This window comes from Strix uralensis, chromosome 2 (genome assembly GCF_047716275.1).
Source record: "Strix uralensis isolate ZFMK-TIS-50842 chromosome 2, bStrUra1, whole genome shotgun sequence".
NCBI classification, from domain to species: Eukaryota; Metazoa; Chordata; class Aves; order Strigiformes; family Strigidae; genus Strix; species Strix uralensis.
Genome location: NC_133973.1, coordinates 49,798,222 through 49,818,182, shown reverse-complemented (window position 1 = coordinate 49,818,182; position 19,961 = coordinate 49,798,222). Strand labels below are relative to the sequence as shown.

The following is a 19,961-nucleotide window of genomic DNA, read 5'->3' as shown; positions in this document are numbered from 1 at the left end:
TCTTGTTCACGCGCTGTTCTCGCGGCCAGCGGTAACTTCTCACAGTTCAGTACTTTTCCACAGTTTTAGTGTTGCAGCTGTCCGTTGTTTTCCTCTGCCACCTTAGCACAGCTCAGCAGTCTCTTATCTTTCTCCCAAGGCCTGTTTTTCATCAAAGCCTAGCTGTTTCTCAGAGGCTGTGCAAGGCTGACAGGCCAATGCCTCCCACACTGATGAGAATAAAAATATATATATATATATATCAGATTTTCTTCTTTATCTTGTAACCTGGGCTGTTTGTGTTGCAGTCTATTGAACTCATATTTTCATGTAGCAAGACAGAGAAGTTACCATTGGTCAAGTGATCACAACAGTCTTGTGTATAATTTTAGATGCTGTGGCCAGTGCTTTTATTTTGAGGTAGAACATTGTGCCCCTCACAGACCTTCATCCATAAAACTTACCACTACCAGCTCTCCTTTGCTTAACTTGGGTCTCTGAAAAAACGGAATGGGAAACCAGATACTCTAAATGAACATCAGCTGACCCCAAACCATTCTGAAGTAATCACTCTTGGAACATGTAAGCTTACATTACTGTAATTAAGACTACGTTTGTCTAGCTGTGATTTCCGTAACAGCAGCATGGTTCTGAAGGTTTTTGGTGTGCCCTTTGGCATCCTCACCAAATCAGTGCTCCATGAACTGTATTGAACTTGACTTTTTAAATCCAGTGCACCGGGAGTTTGAAGAAAAGGCAGTGCCTTCAAGACACAGTTGGAATCCTTAGATACCCTTAGTGGCACAAGTGTACTTGGGTATGGTTGCTTTTCAGGAACTCTTTTGCCATAGCTCTTTAGTGTGAAGAAAATATGGGATATAAGGGCTAGACATTCTTAATGAGGACTGGATTAGTCATAATTATCTTATGGCTCAGGAACCTCAGGGAATGACATTCTGCACACAAGTGTTGTGTGTTTTGTTTGATTGTCAAACTCAAACCCAGTTTGAATAGGTTTTTCTCTGCTTTTAAGCTGAAATTCCAAACAAGACATCCTTAAAACATCCTGCTGTTGGCATCGGATGATCTCCTGCAAATTTCCAAAACTGCATTTTGCTTCTTCACAGATGTAGCACATAATAGTGCTAGCCTGGGAAGGAAACAAAGCTTATGACTGATAACTGGAGATGGATGAACAGCTTTTTAAATTATTTTTCTCATCAGTTTAGAAACCTGACCCCTATTGCTGTAGAGGAGCATAGAAGGGAAGGTGAAGAACAGAGTCTTTATTGCTCAAGAACTGAAAGAGAAATCCACCTTCTCTGCCATCAGGTATTTGCAAAGAAACTCCCTTTCCCCAAGCAGAGTTCCTGCATGTTGGTCTAAGAAACTGAACCTCATAAACATGCAATATGGAACAAATATCTGGTTGCTAGCTACTGCTACCCAAATCAAAGGGAGAACATGCTGTTGTGTGAGGCTTTGATAGGGCCTTGCTGCAGACATAGTTGAGAGAGCATCTTCTGCCTTTGTCCCCAGTGAATGAGTAAGCATGGGTTTCTGAGAAGCCCTTGGGCTGCTTTCTGGTTCTGCTTCTGAAAACAACACATTACAAGTTGCTTTCAGCTGTAGTACTAAGCATTATCTGGGCAATGCTGAGCAACTCCCACTGTCACTGACATTAGAGGGACTGAGGGGCATTCACCATCTCCAAAAGATCAAGCTCTTTGAGTGTTTGGATCAAGTTCAGCAAGCTTTATGCTCATAAAGGAGCATTGTTCCAATCAGTAAGTCTCTGACATGACTTAGATAAAGAGGAATTAATCCTCTGTGGCCCACTTTCTTTATCTGCAACAAGACTAATGGCTGTATCTCCTTGGTCCCACATCTCTAAGAGTTCTTTGAGATCCTTATCCTAAATGTATAGAGTGCAGTGCCAGGAGTAACCATTAGATTATCTCCTTTGACCTTTCCTGTGTCACAGACAATTACATTACCCATGTAATACAGCTCAATAGCTTGCACTGGGATAAAACATAATTCACATTGGTCTAAAGCTTATCTTCCAAAAAACCATCAAGTCTTGAAGATGTTAAGGGGCGGAGAAGCCACTATCTCCTCTCATTGCTTGGCTTCAGTGGTTAATCACTGTCACTGCTGAATTTGTCTTCATCTTCCAACTGTTGGCTTGCTTTGTGCCTTTTTTCAATAGGCTAAAGACCTCTCTGGCACCAAGCGTATTCTAATGGTGAAGTACTTTCATACTGTAATCCTGTCACCATTCCACTCTCTCTTGTGATACAAATCATGGTCCCTCACTGCGTGGCTTTCCCCCCCCACCCTTTCTATTTCTCAAGCCACTCCACCCAAAGAAACACCCAAGTGGTGTGATGTTTATCTGCACCCTGTCCATTTTAAAATATGGACAACTGAAGGGCAGGTATCGTTACAGTCTGTCTCACCGGCCTGTGTACAACAATAAGATCATCTCCCCCCTTTGATACTTCTCTGTTTTTGCAACCCAAGACACTATTTGCCCTATCATTGCCCTGGAAGTTTATGGTGAATTGTCTGCTTCTAGCTTTTCACTCCTCCAGGGTTACAACTTCCCAGGAAATGGGATGTCCCCTTGAGGTTCTTGTATGGCTTTTTTTTTGTTTAAAGTCCGAGCATATTCCCATTGGGATATTTGCACATGCAGTTGGTTTTCTTCAAGATACAAAGCATTTTAATGTATTTCAGATCAGATCATCAGCAGAAATCACTGTGCAAACACTTCAGTTTGCATTTTCCACATACAGCAAATGTTTGTAAAAGGATAAGGACAAAAATGAACGGAAAATGCTACTATCTTTACTAGCACAGTGTATTCTCTATATCTAGGGTTGGAAAGTGCAGAGAAAACTTACATTTATCTCTCTAGAATAAAAAATAAGCTTAGCCAATCACATAGTGTCTCTCAGGAATGCAACTCAACTGTATATGTAAAAAACTAACTGATAGCATACAGAATACATACAATCTGCAGATCAGGGCACTGATAAATTGAATCAACATTCCTAATCTGAATAAATGGTATGAGTGTTTCTTTTCCCTGCAAATCTGGCTGTACAATCCCTTTTTCATGCACTCCAAGCCAGAAGAGGAAAAGGTACAGGATTTCTCAGTGCCATAAATAAAATACAGTGGTTGAAAACCAAAGTGAAGCTGTGTAAAACAGTAGGCTGGAAAATCAACAAGGGCTAGAAATGGAAAGTAAGATTAAAGGTAACACTTAGCCACAAGACTATCCTTAGCAGCTTCAGAATAGTATGCAGTTAAATAAACAGACACACACCCTAGCAAAGCTTACTTTGTAAAGTGCCTTGCTCTCACTTTTAACAGCAGATGATTGCTATTTACTGCAGGGTAGTGAACCACAGGAAGCTGGCCTTTTTTATCTCTCTTGTCCTGGAAAAGAACTGTCTGAAGGGATCTTAGTATAAACTTACTTCCTTCCCTTCCCAACCCCAGCCCGCCCCCCCCCCCCCCCCCCCCCCCCGCCCCAGATGTGGCTTTTTTAACTTGACTGTCTGTCTGAACATCTACAATTCAGACAACTGAGGATCATTCCCAGCTATAGAGTGTTTTTTTGTTGGCTATGCTGAGTCTTTGTGTTTTGTACAAGAGACAAGGAGAGCAATGATGCAAACCTGCCTGATCTGGGTTGCCAGAAGTATAAAAACTTTGGTTTGCAGTGGGAATCTCCTTGCCCTCAGCCCCTTGGTAGAAGAAAATGAATGATGAAGCAATTTGCAACCTCAGAAAGTTTAGGATATGAGAAACACCTTTAGGCAGTTTCTGACTGTGCAAGTGGTAGTTCCTTAATGAGATGTTATGTTATTTCAGCACTGAGGAGCAGAATTACCAATAGGTTTTGACACTTGCCATAACTAGGTTTTATGTGAAGGGAAACATAAATCTTGCATCTGGGCATCCTGTGCATACAGAAACATGGACAATGAGGTGCTAAGATCAGTAAAGCAGGCCAAGATTCCTTTTATCCTGAAGAGAATGACTTTGGAATTAATTTGAAAGTGAAGAAAGTAAAAGACATGACTGAAAAGAGCTGCTTTGCTAGAGCAGCCATTCAAACATGTACTTTATATTAGGCTAGGGAAACTTGATCACAGACTTTATATTCAAGGTGGCCTAAACTAATCTAGTTCTCTTTGCATGTTCTGGTGATTTTTGACTATGATATCCTGCTTTGCATTTGTGGCAGGCTAGTGTTGTAAGTCAGTAGCAGCAATAAATTCTTAAATTTTGGTTGCTGCTAATAATGATTTTGTGCTCTTTCAGAGGGTTGTAAATCATCTTAGATTGTGGGGTTCTTTTAATCTCTGCAGCTAGATTGTTATTTCATCTCTAGCACTGTAATATTTAACTGGGAGCTAACAAATGAACTATTATTTCAAGGTTGGGGTTTTTTTAATATAATTGGAGTGCTGTGTGTTTCCTAGTCTGGTCAAAGCCATTTGCTCCTAAAAATTCTTATTTAAAGATGAAGCTAAAAGATGCTGATTGACACTGGATAAAATTTCTTTCACAGTCAGTGAATCTGGCAAAGGATATATTTTTTGGTCTATTGAAGATGTCTATAGATTCAAGTTGAATTCAGTTAATGTTTGGAGTCCTAAAATGGAAGATTGCTTTAGGGAATTGGAGCTTTTCATTTTGAAACATGAAAACTGATTTAAAAGAAAAAGAAAAAAAAGAAAAAAGCCTCAAGAACAACAAACTCAATGTCCTTTTCAGCGCTGAGTAAGCCGCTTTAGTCAAAGTGCTGGTAACCCTGATCTCCCTAACTTGGCCACAGTTTTTAATTTCAGGTACTGGTCTTAAGAAAAGCCTACTAGACTGAACTTGTCAGTTGATTTGTATGAATACACGCAATCCCCTAGTGAGGGCTGAGAGCAAGTGCTTCGAAAGGCAGAGCAGGGAGCTAAACAGGAGGTCTATGGATATCTCATGAGGCTGAACATTAACTGATCTGTGGTGGTCTTTCTCTTCCTATCCCTTGGAAGACCTTATAGGTTTTGCCTTCATTCTGGTGTCCAAACAGAAAATACCTGAAGCCATAAATTTTTTTCACGGTGGAAAGACTGTCCTCCCAGCCAGCTACAGTTAAGAGTCAAATTTTTTCAGAAGGGCTGGATTTGCCCTCTGTGGGTCACTGGCTGGCATTTCCCTTAGTGTAGATGAGAGCCTGAAATGCTATGTTGCATGTCAAGAGATGGAGCACTCACTGTTCAGAGAGTGCCTATCTGTGCCAGTGAGAGTACAGGATAGCACTGAGGCAGATCTGCTCCACTCATGGAGGTCCTTGGAGAGCAGAGACTCTGAGTGGCAGCCCTTCAAAACATGGCACTGCAGAGCTCACTGTGCACTGACCCACACAATTAGATATGCTCAGTGCAGGAGGGAGGCTGTCACAGCCTACTATTATGGCCAGGCTACTCACAGTACCTGACATTGCTAATTTGAAGATAGCTTGATGTGTCTACATTGATTTCAATCACAGTAGTGACTTTCTTTCCATGGATACAGCAACCTGTAGATAGACTAATTGTTTATTCATATTCTTGATTAGTATGCATCACTTCTTGCCTTTTATTGCTGCTCTTCTTTAAGAAGAATTTAAATATTCGAGGACATGTAAAGCCTGTACGTATCTGTGAGTTAAATAAGAAGCAAATTTCTAAACCTTGTATTTGGATTTTATACTAGCTAATACAGAAATCAAGTGGATGTGACCAATGCTCAAGGACTGAGCTTCTAAATCTTTCTGAAAGCTTGAGGTTAAGGCTGAGGAACCTCAGCCTAAAGAGTGCTCATGGATCACATCCCCTGTTTCAGTGTCCACAGGATTCAACCATCTTATTAAGGCTTTCATGTTTGATCACTGGATTTTACATCATCAGAACCAGGAATTTTCTTCATAAATTAATTCTGAGCAAATTGACAGCATCTGTCCCACCTCATTCTTTGTAATAGTTCAGGTAGTGTTGCAACTTAGTTCTGTCACATAATGAGATGGTTTGATGGGAAAACATCAGGTCTGATTTTAACAGGAGTTTATGCAGGTGTATTCCTAGAGTTACTTTATTTTATTTGATCTCATCCTCTGTATCTCTCCTGAGCTTTAGCTGGGCTTTAGAGTTGAATTTTATTAGCTTCAGAATTTCATGGCTGTGCAGCTCACTGGCAAGGAACAGAAGTTATTGCATTGGCTTTAATAGGAGTGGAATTTCATCCTTAGTATTGCGGAGGTTTCATTTATAGTTTCTTTTTAAATGCCATTCTTAAAACATGAACAGGTCTGATTATTCTGCTAAGAACTGTGCAACCAAGGATATGTGTCAATGATTGGCATTATATTGTATTTAACAAGCTGAGAAATATTAACAGTTTGAGGATTTGAAACCAAAGCTATTGGGAATCCTGTCTGCCAGTATTTTTAGAGAAAATCTTATCCATGACTAAAAGGTAATGATCTCAGTACATCTCTCAAGGATCCAAGCAAATGAGTTGGGTTTTGTTTTGGTTTGGTTTTTAAGGAGAAAAGGGATTGGAGGGAGAGAACAAGTGGCATTTGCTCACTGCTAGGGTATTCTTTGACTAATAAACACTTTGAGGTCAGCTGTATGGTCCCCTGAGCACATGAGCACAGGTGGGGAATATCTGAGAGGTGCGGCATGGCAGGTCCTTCAAGGTGCTAGGGAAATCCTGGGAAATAAACACCTTTGAATTGTACCTCCAGCAGTGGTCTCCTAATATTGAGTGGAGCAGTGCAAATGCAGACTGTTCTCAGCTACGGAATCTAGTGGTACCACCCAGCTGGACTTTTACCTCCCATGAGAGGTGACACTGGAGAGAGGACTCTGGTGAGCTGCTGGAAAGGGCAGGGGCTGGAGAGTGAGCAGCTGCCACCTGTTTGCAGGAGGGTGCTGCTTTTGAATGGCAGCACCACAGCTCTTCAGTACTCTGCATCATCCCAACCAGTACTGACAGAGAAGAATAACATTGAATTGACACCTGATAAAGCTCCATGTGGAAGCGGTTCGGTTTTGCCATGACTGGTGTTATGAAGTCCCAATGGCCCCTGCTTTGGCATGCCACTGGGAATCTTGAGTTGCACTTTGTTCCCCCTTTTGTGTGGGGCATGTTTCTTAGGCACAGCACTATGCAGGGCCAATTTGCACTGCGCCTTTGCTCATGTGAAACCCAGAGCACTGGGGAGTACAGTACAGAGAAAGCACTCTTGAAGTTTTCAAGGCTTTTTAGCTCTGGCTGAGCATAAAACTGGAGGGACTTGGGATGGTTCCAGCAAAGCCACTCTCTCCAGTGGTCCCAGTAACAATAAGGTAATGCTGTGCAGGATCTGTTTGGGTCTTACAAAAACAGGTGAGGTCCAACAGGGTTAGCTAGCCCTGTTTCTGTGCTGTACTTAAGTACTACCCTGCTTCTCTTGGCCATGGAAGTGCTCGTGGTGTCCTGTACCTGAGTTAATAGATCTCACTGAAGCTAAGCTGCTTCTGCATTTAGAAGAGGAGGGACACATATGCATTACCTGTGTTTATAAAGGCAGGCTTTTTTGCTCTCTACTGAGCTCTGTGAAGCTTTGTGCAGACACACAGACTTCGCTGATTTGGATTCAACTGAATGCAGAGGGTCTTCCACCCATTGCTGAAGCTGGCTATCGAGACTAAGGTACAACAAGGCACAAGAAGTCGGTATGTGTATCTGCAGCTGCACCATGGCTGATGCACAACTTGGATAGAATGGCTTGAAGCAGCTGAGAGTGGACTGCTGAGATTCAGATGCACTTTTCATGCTATTTCACTTCCATAACATAATGTGAGGAATGCAAGGAATGTAGAGGGATGACAGCTTAGAAAGCTAGTTTGGAGGAGGTTGACACCTATAGTGTGAGGGAGCTATATACTGCAGCATTTCAGATAGTAGTTGGACACTTGGCCTTCTGTGTCATTTACAGGACTGAGGTTGTGTGTGTTTGACAGACAACAGGACAGTTCTTTGCTGCTTTCAGCAGCAGCAGAGCTGGCAAAAGTGAACACCAGCAGTCTTGGTCCTGGGATCCTGTCACCTTCTCTGTTAGACCCCCATTTCACAGTGTACCAGCACCAGAGACTGAGCCACTTGAAAGAATTCCTGACTCCCTGCCCTGTGCGATGGTTCCCACCCTTGCCCCACAATTCCTGTCCCCTCAGTTTGCTGAGGGTGGCAGTTTGTGAGGATGACTAATAAGCAGTATCTGTCAACTGGCTTAAATCAGTCCTCTTAAAAATATATAAATAAAAAGTTACTTCTCTGTTGGGGATCGAAAAAAGTACAATTATGTTTGTGTTAACTGCTTAAGAAAATACATGTGGAAGCTCATCCTTAATTAAACAAATGCTATGATTAAAGCAAATAAACAGACAGTTCCTACATTTTCCAATGTATTAAAAAAAATTTCTTTTTTTTCAGCATTGCTTGAGAAACCTATCAGCAAAAGACGAGACAGTGAAGCTGTACAGAAGGCCAAGATCCTTTATGCATCCTGCATGAATGAGAGTAAGTGACCTGATTTGAGAGGGACACATATGCATTACCTGTGTTTATAAAGGCAGGCTTTTTTGCTCTCTACTGAGCTCTGTGAAGCTTTGTGCAGACACACAGACTTCGCTGATTTGGATTCAACTGAATGCAGAGGGTCTTCCACCCGTTGCTGAAGCTGGCTATCGAGACTAAGGTACAACAAGGCACAAGAAGTCAGTTTTACAGAGACGTCTGCTTGTCAGGGAATTGTGAAGGGATATTTATCTGTGCAAAAAGATGTCAAAACCATGCCCTGGGTCTGTGGGGATAGTGCCTGGGAAATCAGAGGAACACTCTGGTGAAATTCTCATACTGATGCTTTTCAAGAGCCTGTTGCTCAGCACCTTCTACCTTTCTCTAAATCCATTTAATCAAAACACTCCCACACAACTGGGTATAGACATCCCTGGACTCTTTAGCTTCAAGTTATCTGCACGTCAAAGAAGTTTGGGCAGGAAGCCCTATAGCCACATTTGCGAAGTGCTTTTCCTGAGCTTGTAAATGTTGTTGTAAGGTGATGTACACTAGGCCGGGACACATCACTACCTTTATGTAGCTGCATGGATGAAAGATGAGTTGGAAGGGCGTGGGCTTTGTCCTTCAAAGTGCCCTTTGTCCTTCTGACTCATTTAGACTTTATTTCCTGTGCAGTTTTCTTCCAGCACGGCCTGAGACTGACTGTCAGCAATTGAGATGGCCTGTCCTGCAGCCTTGGTGCCAAGACTCTGACCCCTCTAGCGTTGATTATGTACAATAACCCACTCTCAGAAACAGTGAAGTTTCTATGCTAGTTTCTAAGCAAGGGATGTTTTTAATAATTGACTTAATTCCAGCCATTTGCCTTTTTTGAAAGGCACTGATTTGTCTCTCTTATACTTGATGCAGATAAACTGGGTTGGACTCCTGCGCTTCCGTGCTCACAGGCAGAGCAGAGGCTTTGAGTTTCAGCTATTGTGTTTTGTCTTGCCTAGAAATCAATCAACGCCAATAAATCTTTGTGTCTCGTGTGGCTGCTGCTGGATTTGAATTGCCTGGAATGTAATTGTTGTCACACTCTGACATTCCAGATAAAATTGAAAAAGCCGACGTGAAACCCCTGTTAAGTATACTGAGGCATTCACCTTTCCGCTGGCCTGTGCTGGAATCTAACATTGGAACTGAAGGGCTGTGGTCAGAAAGGAGGTTTAGCTTAGTCCAAGCCTTGGCAACGCTTCGTGGTCAATACAGTAACTCTGTCTTCATCCGTTTATACGTGGCTGCTGATGACAAAATCTCCAATCGGTACATCCTGAAGGTAAAATATAGCATATCTAATAGGTTACTTTGCATAGTGTTTTGTGATTTAATTCTTTTAAAAACATGTTTAGATGCCAAATCTTTACACTTGATTATTGTTGCTATTATCTACTGACTTACAGATGTACATAAGTGCCAATTTATGGGAAGAAGCCACTAGGAACCACACACTATTGAAAAATATTTCTGTACAGGATATTTTCTCCTTTCAAATAGCAAAAAAAAGGTAAAATATGTTCCCAGTGGACCAATGTCCAGGGTCTATGTGCATGAAAATGAGGAAGGTGGCTATCTAGTCCTGGGGTTGTTCTGGGTGCTGCTTATGACTCATCAGTTGCATGAAGAATATTTTTTGTGTGTGGAGATGAAGAATGGTGCATCCGTAGCAGATATTTTGAACTTAAGCTATTTTTCTTGAGATGGAAACACATTATCTTGTGCTTATACAGCACCTTAAAACACAGGTGTATCCCAAACACTTCTAAACCTGAAATGCAGAATTTACCCTTTTACTGAAATGCTATTGCTTTTGGACCAAAGCATTACCAGTTTGTTAACAGTGCATAGCATTACACAACAGTTTAGATTAGTGAGAAAAAGACCCAAGAAATGTTGCCTCACTGTAGTCTGACAAAACTCCAGAGAGAATTGTATTACTGTGAGATGTCACCATGGAAAGACGGAGTATCTGGGCCAAAAGCACTGTTGTTTAAGGAGAGATGAGTAGCCAGAGTAAACCAACCCTCCCCTGCTACAAGAAAGTAATTTATGAAGGCAAGAGAGAAGGGACAAAGAAGAAAGTTATGATGCCATTCATCACAGCAAAATAGGATCTATGATCCTGATGTTGCTAGCATCTTGGCTAGCTGTAGGAATGTAGCTAAGAATACATTGTTTTGGGGGATCAAACAACAGTTAACTGCGGTGGTACTGGAGTGGATGTCAATTCTGAGTTCTTTAAAATACCTTTTGACTGAGGCATTTAACTGGTATAAAATTGAAGGGCAACTTTTCCCCATCTCTACGACATTATCCTGAATAGTCAAGTCAACAACAGATCAACAGTTCACTCTATTAAAGATGTCATTCTGCTAAGATGCTGTTCAGATCCTGTCAGCATTGCTTTGGCTGGAGATTTGTTTAAAAGAACTGAAACAATAGAATCAGGAGAGATATTTAGGTATCTCCTGCCATAATATTTCAGTCCAAGTCACCTGTCAGCAAAGGGCTGAGCAGTTATATCCTTATTGCTGATCTCTTGGAAATGAATTATACTTAGCAGTATCTTCACTCAGTATGCTTAGTGGCACCTGAGATACCTAAGAATTAGGTATCTAAATAACTGAAGCACCACATGCTGTGAATAATATACTATACCATAGGGTATTCTGTTGTTGCTAATTTGATTAAGAACTTGATCTGCAGAATGCATAGGCCAGTATTCTACTTTGTGTTTTAACAAATTCCCAGGAGTGTAGATGTACCATGGAGTATTTCAATCTGCTTGTGAAAATGTCTCTATTGCAAAATTCTTTTTGTTCAGCATTGCAAAATCATGAATGGATCAGAAAAAAGTAAAAACTCCAAATAAAACTTTGCTCAATGTTCAACATGATCTTTTGTTCTTGAGGCCTGAAGAAGTTGGTTAACTTTTTTGTTTGTTTCTCATGTTTGTGCTTTCTTGGTTTCAATGGGTTGTCAAATCTAACTCTTAAGCCAGGAAAATTTGGATGAGCATTTCATGTAACAGTCACATAATTGAAATAGACCAAATAATCTGAAGTTAACTGTTACCAGGACACACATATGCAAAACATAAGAGTATATTCTTTTTGTTTCAATATGCTGAAAAAAGAAGGTGATAGTGTTTTTCAAAGAATCAGAGTTGTACTGAGTATCACAGATACTCTCCTTTTAGTGCATGATTTGTTTTATTTGTTTATGGTATATTTTAAAGGTTGAGAACATCAGCCAGTAGAGGAAAAGATGATATTTGTTAATTCATTTCAGATTCTAAGTTGTATTTATTTAGGTCATTTTTATAAATGTAGAAAATGTGAAATATAAATGGTGTAGGTTTTAGAATAAAAAAGACTTATGTGAAATTGTATGAATAAATACAATCTCTCTTCACTAGACTTATCTTAAAAAAAAAAAAGCACCAAAATAATAATTTTAGAACATCGAAACTGTTATTTCTGCTCCAATCAGTATCTTACTCAGTTTGGAAGCTGGTTGAATTATGTTTTCAGCTTTGGCTTCCATACCCTAACCTAACCTCATCTCATTGAAGTGTTTTGGGAAATCTGAGTTTCCAGTACTAATTTTAAGATATATGCTGCACTGAGTTTTGCCTGGTTAGGAACTTGAAACAGAGTGCACATACTCCCATGTAGTATTTTCACTCAAAAGTCTAAGTACAGATCTCAGTGAAATTTCAGGACTGGTTTAGAAATTACCTTGAAGACATTATTCCAATATTAGGCTGACTGTAGACCAACAAATTTGATCCACATTTAGATCAAAAAGATAAGTGAAAGTCAAAGATCCATCTGGACCTACCAGACATCTTTAGCTAATGTACGGGAGGCATAACAATTTCCTGTGCATGCATACAATCATTTCTGTGGCTGGTATCCAGGTGTTTGAGTACATCTGTTCAAAAAGCCAAATACAACACTCAGTGCTGGTCTAAGGTGAAGCTCAAAAGCGTAACCTCAATTTCAGTCAAGGAAGGCTAGTGATGCTTTCCAGATACACAACAGCTAATGGCTGTCAGCACAGTATAGCATTTTTCTGTTGTTTGAAATCCTATGGAACTCTGGCTGGTGCAGTGTATTATGTATTAGATATTAATACACATCTACCATAATTGCCAGAAAAACATGAACCCTTCCAAGGGTTGCCTATAGGGCTACCTTTGAATTCTGATGAATTTACCTCTATTTTTGTTTACCTCGCTTTTTGTTATTTTTAACAGCTTGACCAAGCAAGCCTCTCTCTTGCATCCCGAGAGGATTACCTAGAAAACACCACAGAAGCCAAGTCTGTAAGTATTATTAACTGGAAATCAGAGTGACCATTTTTCCCCTCAGTTTTTTTCATTGTTGCTTTTGTTTTGTTGAGCTCCAAACTGAGAAAGGGTTTTGGTTTATTTAGATTTGGATTTTTCAGGATATCTTCTATCAGAAAACACCACTACAAACATCACTACCACAAACACTCTTGCAAATTTTCTCAAATTAAATTTTTTGTAAGATTTGGCATCCCCCCCTGCTTTTCTTCCCCCTTGGAAGGGGCCTCTGCAGTTCATTTTGTCCAGCCCCTCTGCTCAAGCAGGGTTGACCTCTGGAGTATAGTACTAGTGACTGGCCTCCAACTGGACTTTGCGCTGCTGATCACAACCCTCTGGACCTGATCATTCAGCTCAACCTTACCAGTAAAGACTGGAGCACAGTTAGCACTGAATGTCTTGGCCTTTTCAGTGTCATTTGTCATCCTGCTCCATTTAGCAGCAGATCCATGTTGTCCCTAGTCTTTCTTTTGCTGTTATGTACTTGTAACTCCACACAGACTTCTAACTCCTGTTTGTTCCCTAAGCTGTGTGCAGTAGTGTAAAGCTATTTCCAAGGGACACTCAGTCATGTTGATTCTTCAGTATGGCCTTGAGAGCTTCCTGTATAAGGCTGTCCTTCAGGCACTTCCTTCTTTATATACCTACCCTCAAAGGGGTTCCATTTCAGTTTTGTTGATTGTTATGTCCCCTCTTTTCCCATCACCCTGGGCCCTTGGCTTGCCTACCCTATCCACACCTTCCTTAGTTGTTTCTTGAGGAATCACTCCCCCCTCCATTGTTTCTAGTTTAAAGTTCTCCTTACCACATTGGCCAGTCTGTTGGCAGAGATACTCTTGCCCTATTTAGTTAAATGGATCCCATCTCTTCCAAGTAGCTGTGAACTCTCAGAGGGTCCCATGATCACAGAAACCAAATCTCTGCTGCTGATGCCAGCTGAGCAACCAGACATTAACCTGCAAGATCCATCATGTCCTCCTGAGGCCTCTGTCCCTATAGCCCTGTAGTCATGCTTGATATTTGATACAGGTCAACCCCTGGCAATAGCATTGGTGCCTACCAGAAAAAGCAGTGGGGAATTGTAGTCAAAGGGCTGGATAAGCCTTGGAAGCCTCCTGAATGTGATACCCCAAGTGAACAGCAAACCTCCCTACATGACAAATCAGGTTGGCAGATGGGGGCCTCCATCTCCTGCAGTAGTGAGTCTCTTACCGCTGTCACTTGCTTCTTCCTTCTAGTGGTCCTGAGGGGCTCAGGCTCAGCCACAACACTCCAACTGATAATGCTTCTGTGTCCTCAGCACTCCAACTGATAATGCTTCTGTGTCCTCATCAGCTACAAGATCAGTGGAGTTTCAGCCTTCACTGCAATGGGAGTTTCCACTTTCCAGTTTCATAGGCACAAGTTCCTCCTGCTCTTCTGCTGCAGCTGAAGGTCCAGGCTTTTGAAGCAGCAGGGTTTCAGGACAGGGCTGGTTGATCTTTCTCATCCCCTCTGAGGCTGTGTTGTCTGCTGACCTCTCACAACTCCTTCACTCAGCAGCACAGCTCCTCAGCAACTGCACACCTCCTGCATGCTAGAAGACCATGTGTCCCAGCCTTAGTAAGAGGCGTTAGGCACCCCCTGCAGCCTGAGACTTGCAGAGCTGCATCCTTCCTTATGAAGCACCATCTGGGTCCAAGAGTCCAATAACAAAGAGACAGTTACACCAGCAGTGCCTGGAGATCATGTCCTGTGGTATGTGAGCACCAACCATATCTAAGGATGGGTATGCCAGACAAAGTTTGCTGGCCTTTTCTTTGTGAACTGCTGCATCTGTTGACAGCTTCTGGGAGCTGTGCTCTGGGCCTGGCTCTTATGTAGTCCTCTCTCTGGCATGGGCTCAAAGGGTGCTCGACCTTCCATGATCAGGTATCAGCTAGAAGAAAGGCTGTGGGCACTCTTTGATCAAGCACAGCTGCCAGAGTTAGCAGCTGCTGGAGATGCCCTCACCTTAGCTTTTACCTGACCTGGTTGCAGTGGGAGCCCTCATGTCCGTTGGGGCGGGGACCCAGGAGTTCCCAGATCATGAACAAAGTGCCCGGAAGCTCAAGAACATCTCAACAAAGTCGAGCCCAGAAGCTATCTTGTCCGCAGGCTGTGTCAGTCAGCTGCCCTCTGGGCCTGTCTCTTGGGCTCAATTAGGCCAGAAGGCTGAGCATATTTCAAGAGACACTACAGGTTATTATCATCAAGTTGACCTGAATTAATTTAATGAAAGGAACAAGAGTTCCTCAACAGATTTCAAGTATTCATTTCCTCTTTCCCTCCTGCTTTATGATTTCTCTGCTACAACTTAGTTTCTTGCTGCTTTTCTGTGGACAGCAGTTGTGAAGCAATGATGTTTATCAAAAGCTTAATGTATCAATATTTGATAATGGCAGCACCTTTTTCCCCCTCACTCTATGAAGGCCTGTGGGCAGTATCCAGCACATGCAGCCCAAAGCTCAAAGAAAACAACCCCTTGGGTTGTCATGGGGGACAAGTCATTGCTACTGATTAAGTTTTTATAGTTTTGCTTCCCTTTTGAGTTCCCTGAGAGGTTAGCAAGTTTTTTAGCCACATCTATCAAACTAGAGGATGCCAGGATACACATAATTGTATCTATGAAAAGATTAAAGGTGGAAATGCATTAGGATATGTTTTTGCTTTTATTGGACTGTGGGCTGGTAGGATTTGATGAGGAGCAATCTGTTCCCTCCAACATCTCTGAAAGATTGTGCTGGGGGAGAGGTAGCACAAAAATCACTACAGTACAATCATTACATACAGTGTATTTTGCTAACATTTGTGTATACACAGCAAGACTAAAATGAGCTTTATTAGGATAGCTCAGGGAGAGCAGAGCAGAGCACGTACATATGTTGCAGTGTCATGGCAGGAATAGAGGAGAGCCTAGTGGAGCGTCCCTTCATCCCTGTTTTCTCAGCCACTAAGCTTGCACTTGTATACAAGTACTTCTTCAGTCCTACACTGATTACTGTATAAGTTGGCATAAAATATTGGTGTACACTCATACACATTGTCTAACCCCATTGTAAGAGCTCTATAAGTGTTGTCAGTCTAATCCAGAAGTGTCATTTGCATCTCCTGACATTTATACTCTGTGAACCACAGCAGGTATCTCTGTCTGTCACGCACATTATATTTACAGTGTTATTTCTCCTTTTCTCCTTGATGACAGCAGGCATTCAAGGTAAGGAAAGCACAACTTTGGTTGCTAGGGCATGAAAGTACAAAGTATTATACTCTTTGCTATAACTGGGCATTTCTGGTCTACTACTACAGCTGTGCTCAAGAGCAAATCCACTGCTCATTTCACTTGTTTTGTTTCTTTACAGTACCGAGATGCCTTTTTGCAGTTCATGGTTGATACAGCAGTGCTTCTGGGTGCAAACGCCTCACGAGCTGAATCTGATATGAAGTCAGTTCTAAGACTGGAAGTTAAAATAGCTGAGGTTGGTAATCTAATGCGGGATTGAAGCTAGCTTTTACAAAAAAGTGCAATCCTTTTTCAAAATGGAATGCCATTATATCAACAGTCTTAACAATAGTGTTTTTTGGAAGCAGAAGGAAAGGAGCAGAAGCTGATGAAGAAAGGATGAATATTCCTCCCTTAGTTAATTGTTAAACTGATTATTTTATTCTCAGGGGAAAAAATCTTAGCCAAATACTCTTGGTCCTTTAAACTGTTAATAAGTCAAACAGCCTTGCTAGAGATAAGCCTGGGCACGACATGCCAAAGTGCTAATGAGGTCCTTTGTTCTGCCATCTCAGCAGAGGTAGGAGATGGAGATCCATGTGACAGCAAAGGCGCAAGGGCTATTGATGTGTTAGAAACCATGGAAGCACCTGAGAACAGTTATGTAGGAATTAGGGCTTCTCCCCACAAAAAGGTGGTGGGATCAATAGCCCATCTGACGTGCATCTACACCAATGCACGGGAAGCCATTCTGCAGCTGGAAAACTATGATATAGTTGCAATCACAGAAACATGACAGGATGACTCACATAACTGGGGTGCTGCAATGGATGACTATAAACTCTTCAGAGGGGATAGGCTCTGCTGATGGTGATAATAGGGTTGAGTCTTTATGGGTAAGAATCAGAGGGAAGACTGACAAGGCAGATATTATGGTGAGACTTTGTTATAGACCACCTAACAAGGCAAATGAAATATTCTATAAGCAGCTGGGAGAAGTCTTACAACCACTAGCCCTTGTTCTCATGGGGGACTTCAATTTACCAGATGTCCACTGGAAATACAATACAGTGGAGAGGAAACAGTCTAGGAGGTTCCTGGGGAGTGTGCGGAAGATAACGTCCTGACACAACTGGTGAGGGAACCAACTAGGGAAAGTGCCCTACTGGACCTGTTGTTTGTGAACAGAGAAGGACTTGGAGGTGATGTGGTGGTTGGAGGCTGTCTTGGGCATAGCGATCATGAAATGATAGAGTTTTCAATTCTCAGAGAGTAAGGAGGGGTGGTCATCAGACCTGCCACCTCGGACTTTCAGAGGGCAGACTTTGGCCTGTTTAGGAGCCTGGTTGACAGAGTCCCTTGGGAGGCAGTCCTGAAGGGTGAAGGGGTCCAGGAAGCTGTACATTCTTCAAGAAGAAAATCTTAAAGACATAGGAGCAGACTGTGCCCATGTTCCAAAAGATGAACTGACGGGGAATAAGACTGGCCTGGCTGAACAGAGAGCTTTGGCTGGAACTCAGAAAAAAAAGGAGAGTTTATGACCTTTGGAAGAAGGGGCAGGCAACTCAGGAGGACTACAAGGATGTTGTGAGGTTATGCAGGGAGAAAAGTAGAAGGGTGAAAGTCCAAGAGACAGTACAAAATGTTTCTATAAATACATTGGCAACAAAAGGATGACCAAGGAGATTCTCCATCCTTTATTAGATGCAGGGGGAAACACAGTGACAAAGAATGAGGAAAAGACTGAGGTACTCAATGCCTTCTTTGCCTTAGTCTTTAATAGTAAGACCAATTGTTCTCTGGGTACCCAGCCCCCTGAGCTGGAAGACAGGGATGGGAGAGGAATGAAACCCCCATAATCCAAGGGGAAATGGTTAGCAACCTGCTATGCCACATAGACACACACAAGGCTATGAGGCCAGATGGGATCCACTGAGGCAGCTGATGGAAGTGCTCACCAAGCCATTTTCCATCATTTATCAGCAGTCCTGGCTAACTGGGGAGGTCCCAGTTAACTGGAGGTTAGCAAATGTGATGCCCATTTACAAGAAGGGCCAGAAAGAGGATCTGGGGAACTACAGGCCTGTCAGTCTGACCTCAGTGCCAGAGAAGGTTATGGAGCAGATCATCTTGTGCGCCATCACGCAGCATGTCCAGGACAACCAGGTGATTAGGCCCAGTCAACATGGGTTTATGAAAGACAGGGCCTGCTTGACTAACTTGATCTCCTTCTATGACAAAGTGACTTGCTTAGTGGATGCGGGAAAGGCTGTGCATGTTGTCTACCTAGGCTTTAGTAAAGCCTTTGACACTGTTTCCAACAGCATTCTCCTGGAGAAATTGTCTGCTCATGGCTTGGACAGGTGTACTTTTTGGTGCGTAAAAACCAGGCTGGATGGCTGGGCCCAAAGAGTTGAGGTAAATGGAGTTAAATCCAGTTGGTGGCTGGCCCCAAGTGGTGTTCCTGAGGGCTCAGTACTGGGGCCAGTTCTGTTTAGTATCTTTATCAATGATCTGAACAAAAGGATCAAGTGCAACCTCATTAAGTTTGCAGATGACAGCAAGTTGGGTGGGAGTGTTGGTCTGCTTGAGGGTAGAAAGGCTCTGCAGAGGGATCTGGACAGGCTGGGTTGATGGTCCAAGGCCAGCTGTATAAGATTCAACAAGGCTAAGTGCCAGGTCCTGCACCCGGGTCACAACAATCCCATGCAATGCTACAGGCTTGAGGAAGAGTGGCTGGAAAGCTGCCTGGTGGAAAAGGACTTGGGGGTGTTGGTCAACAGCTGGTTGAATATGAGCCAACAGTGTGCCCAGGTGGCCAAGAAGTCCAACAACATCCTGGCTTGTATCAGAAATAGTGTGGCCAGCAGGACTAGGGAAGTGATTGTCCCCCTGTACTTGGCACTGGTGAGGCTGCACCTCAAATACTGTGTTCAGTATTGGCCCTCTCGCTACAAGAAAGACGATGAGATGCTGGAGCACATCCAAAGAAGGGCAAGAAAGCTGGTGAAGGGTCTAGAGCACAAGTCTTGTGAGGAGCGGCTGAGGGAACTGGGGTTGTTCTGGAGAAAAGGAGGCTCAGGGGAGTCCTTATTGCTCTCTACATCTCCCTGAAACGAGGTGGTAGCAAGGTGGGTGTTGGTCTCTTTTCCCAGGTAACAAGTGATAGGACAAGAAGAAATGTCCTCAAGTTGCATTAGGGGAGGTTTAAATTGGTTGTTAAGAAAAATTTCTTCACTGAAAGGGTTGTCAAGCATTGGAACAGGCTGCCCAGGGAAGTAGTGGAATCCTCATCCTTGGAGGTATTTAAAAGACATGTAGATGTGGTGCTTAGGCACATGGTTTAGTGTTGGTCTTGGCAGTATTAGGTTTACGGTTGGACTCGATGATCTGAAGGGTTTTTTCCAACCTAAATGATTCTATAATTCTATGATTCTGTGATTCTATAATTTTAAGGTTGGGCAGAATTTGAGTCCCTGCTGTGCAGCTATGTTGAGAATACATTACCATGTATTCAAGAAGCAGACCAGGCTGATTCTCTGAGGAACAGTCTAAAAGCAGTTCAAGACTGAGACGGGGTACTGGCGCTTGGTAGTGAGAGGGTGGTGGTTACAGTAGCACCACTGTTGTCTCCTGAGCTGCTTTCATGGGGCATCCTGGGAGAGGAGACAAGAAACTCTATGAGTTTTAATTGAGGGGACCAATGGAATTTAGTAAAGCTAAGCAGAT

At 42.5% G+C, this 19,961-nt stretch overlaps 1 protein-coding gene across 1 annotated transcript in view; it reads left to right on the top strand.

Annotated features, from left to right (window-relative positions):
* PHEX (phosphate regulating endopeptidase X-linked) overlaps positions 1–19,961 on the top strand; it is a 112,905-nt gene that overhangs the window by 19,835 nt on the left and 73,109 nt on the right. Inside the window, exons 4-7 of the mRNA XM_074860930.1 lie at positions 8,512–8,598; positions 9,690–9,916; positions 12,899–12,967; positions 16,372–16,488. Of these exons, the coding sequence (XP_074717031.1) occupies positions 8,512–8,598; positions 9,690–9,916; positions 12,899–12,967; positions 16,372–16,488 (500 nt within the window). The remainder of the gene's footprint in view (positions 1–8,511; positions 8,599–9,689; positions 9,917–12,898; positions 12,968–16,371; positions 16,489–19,961) is intronic.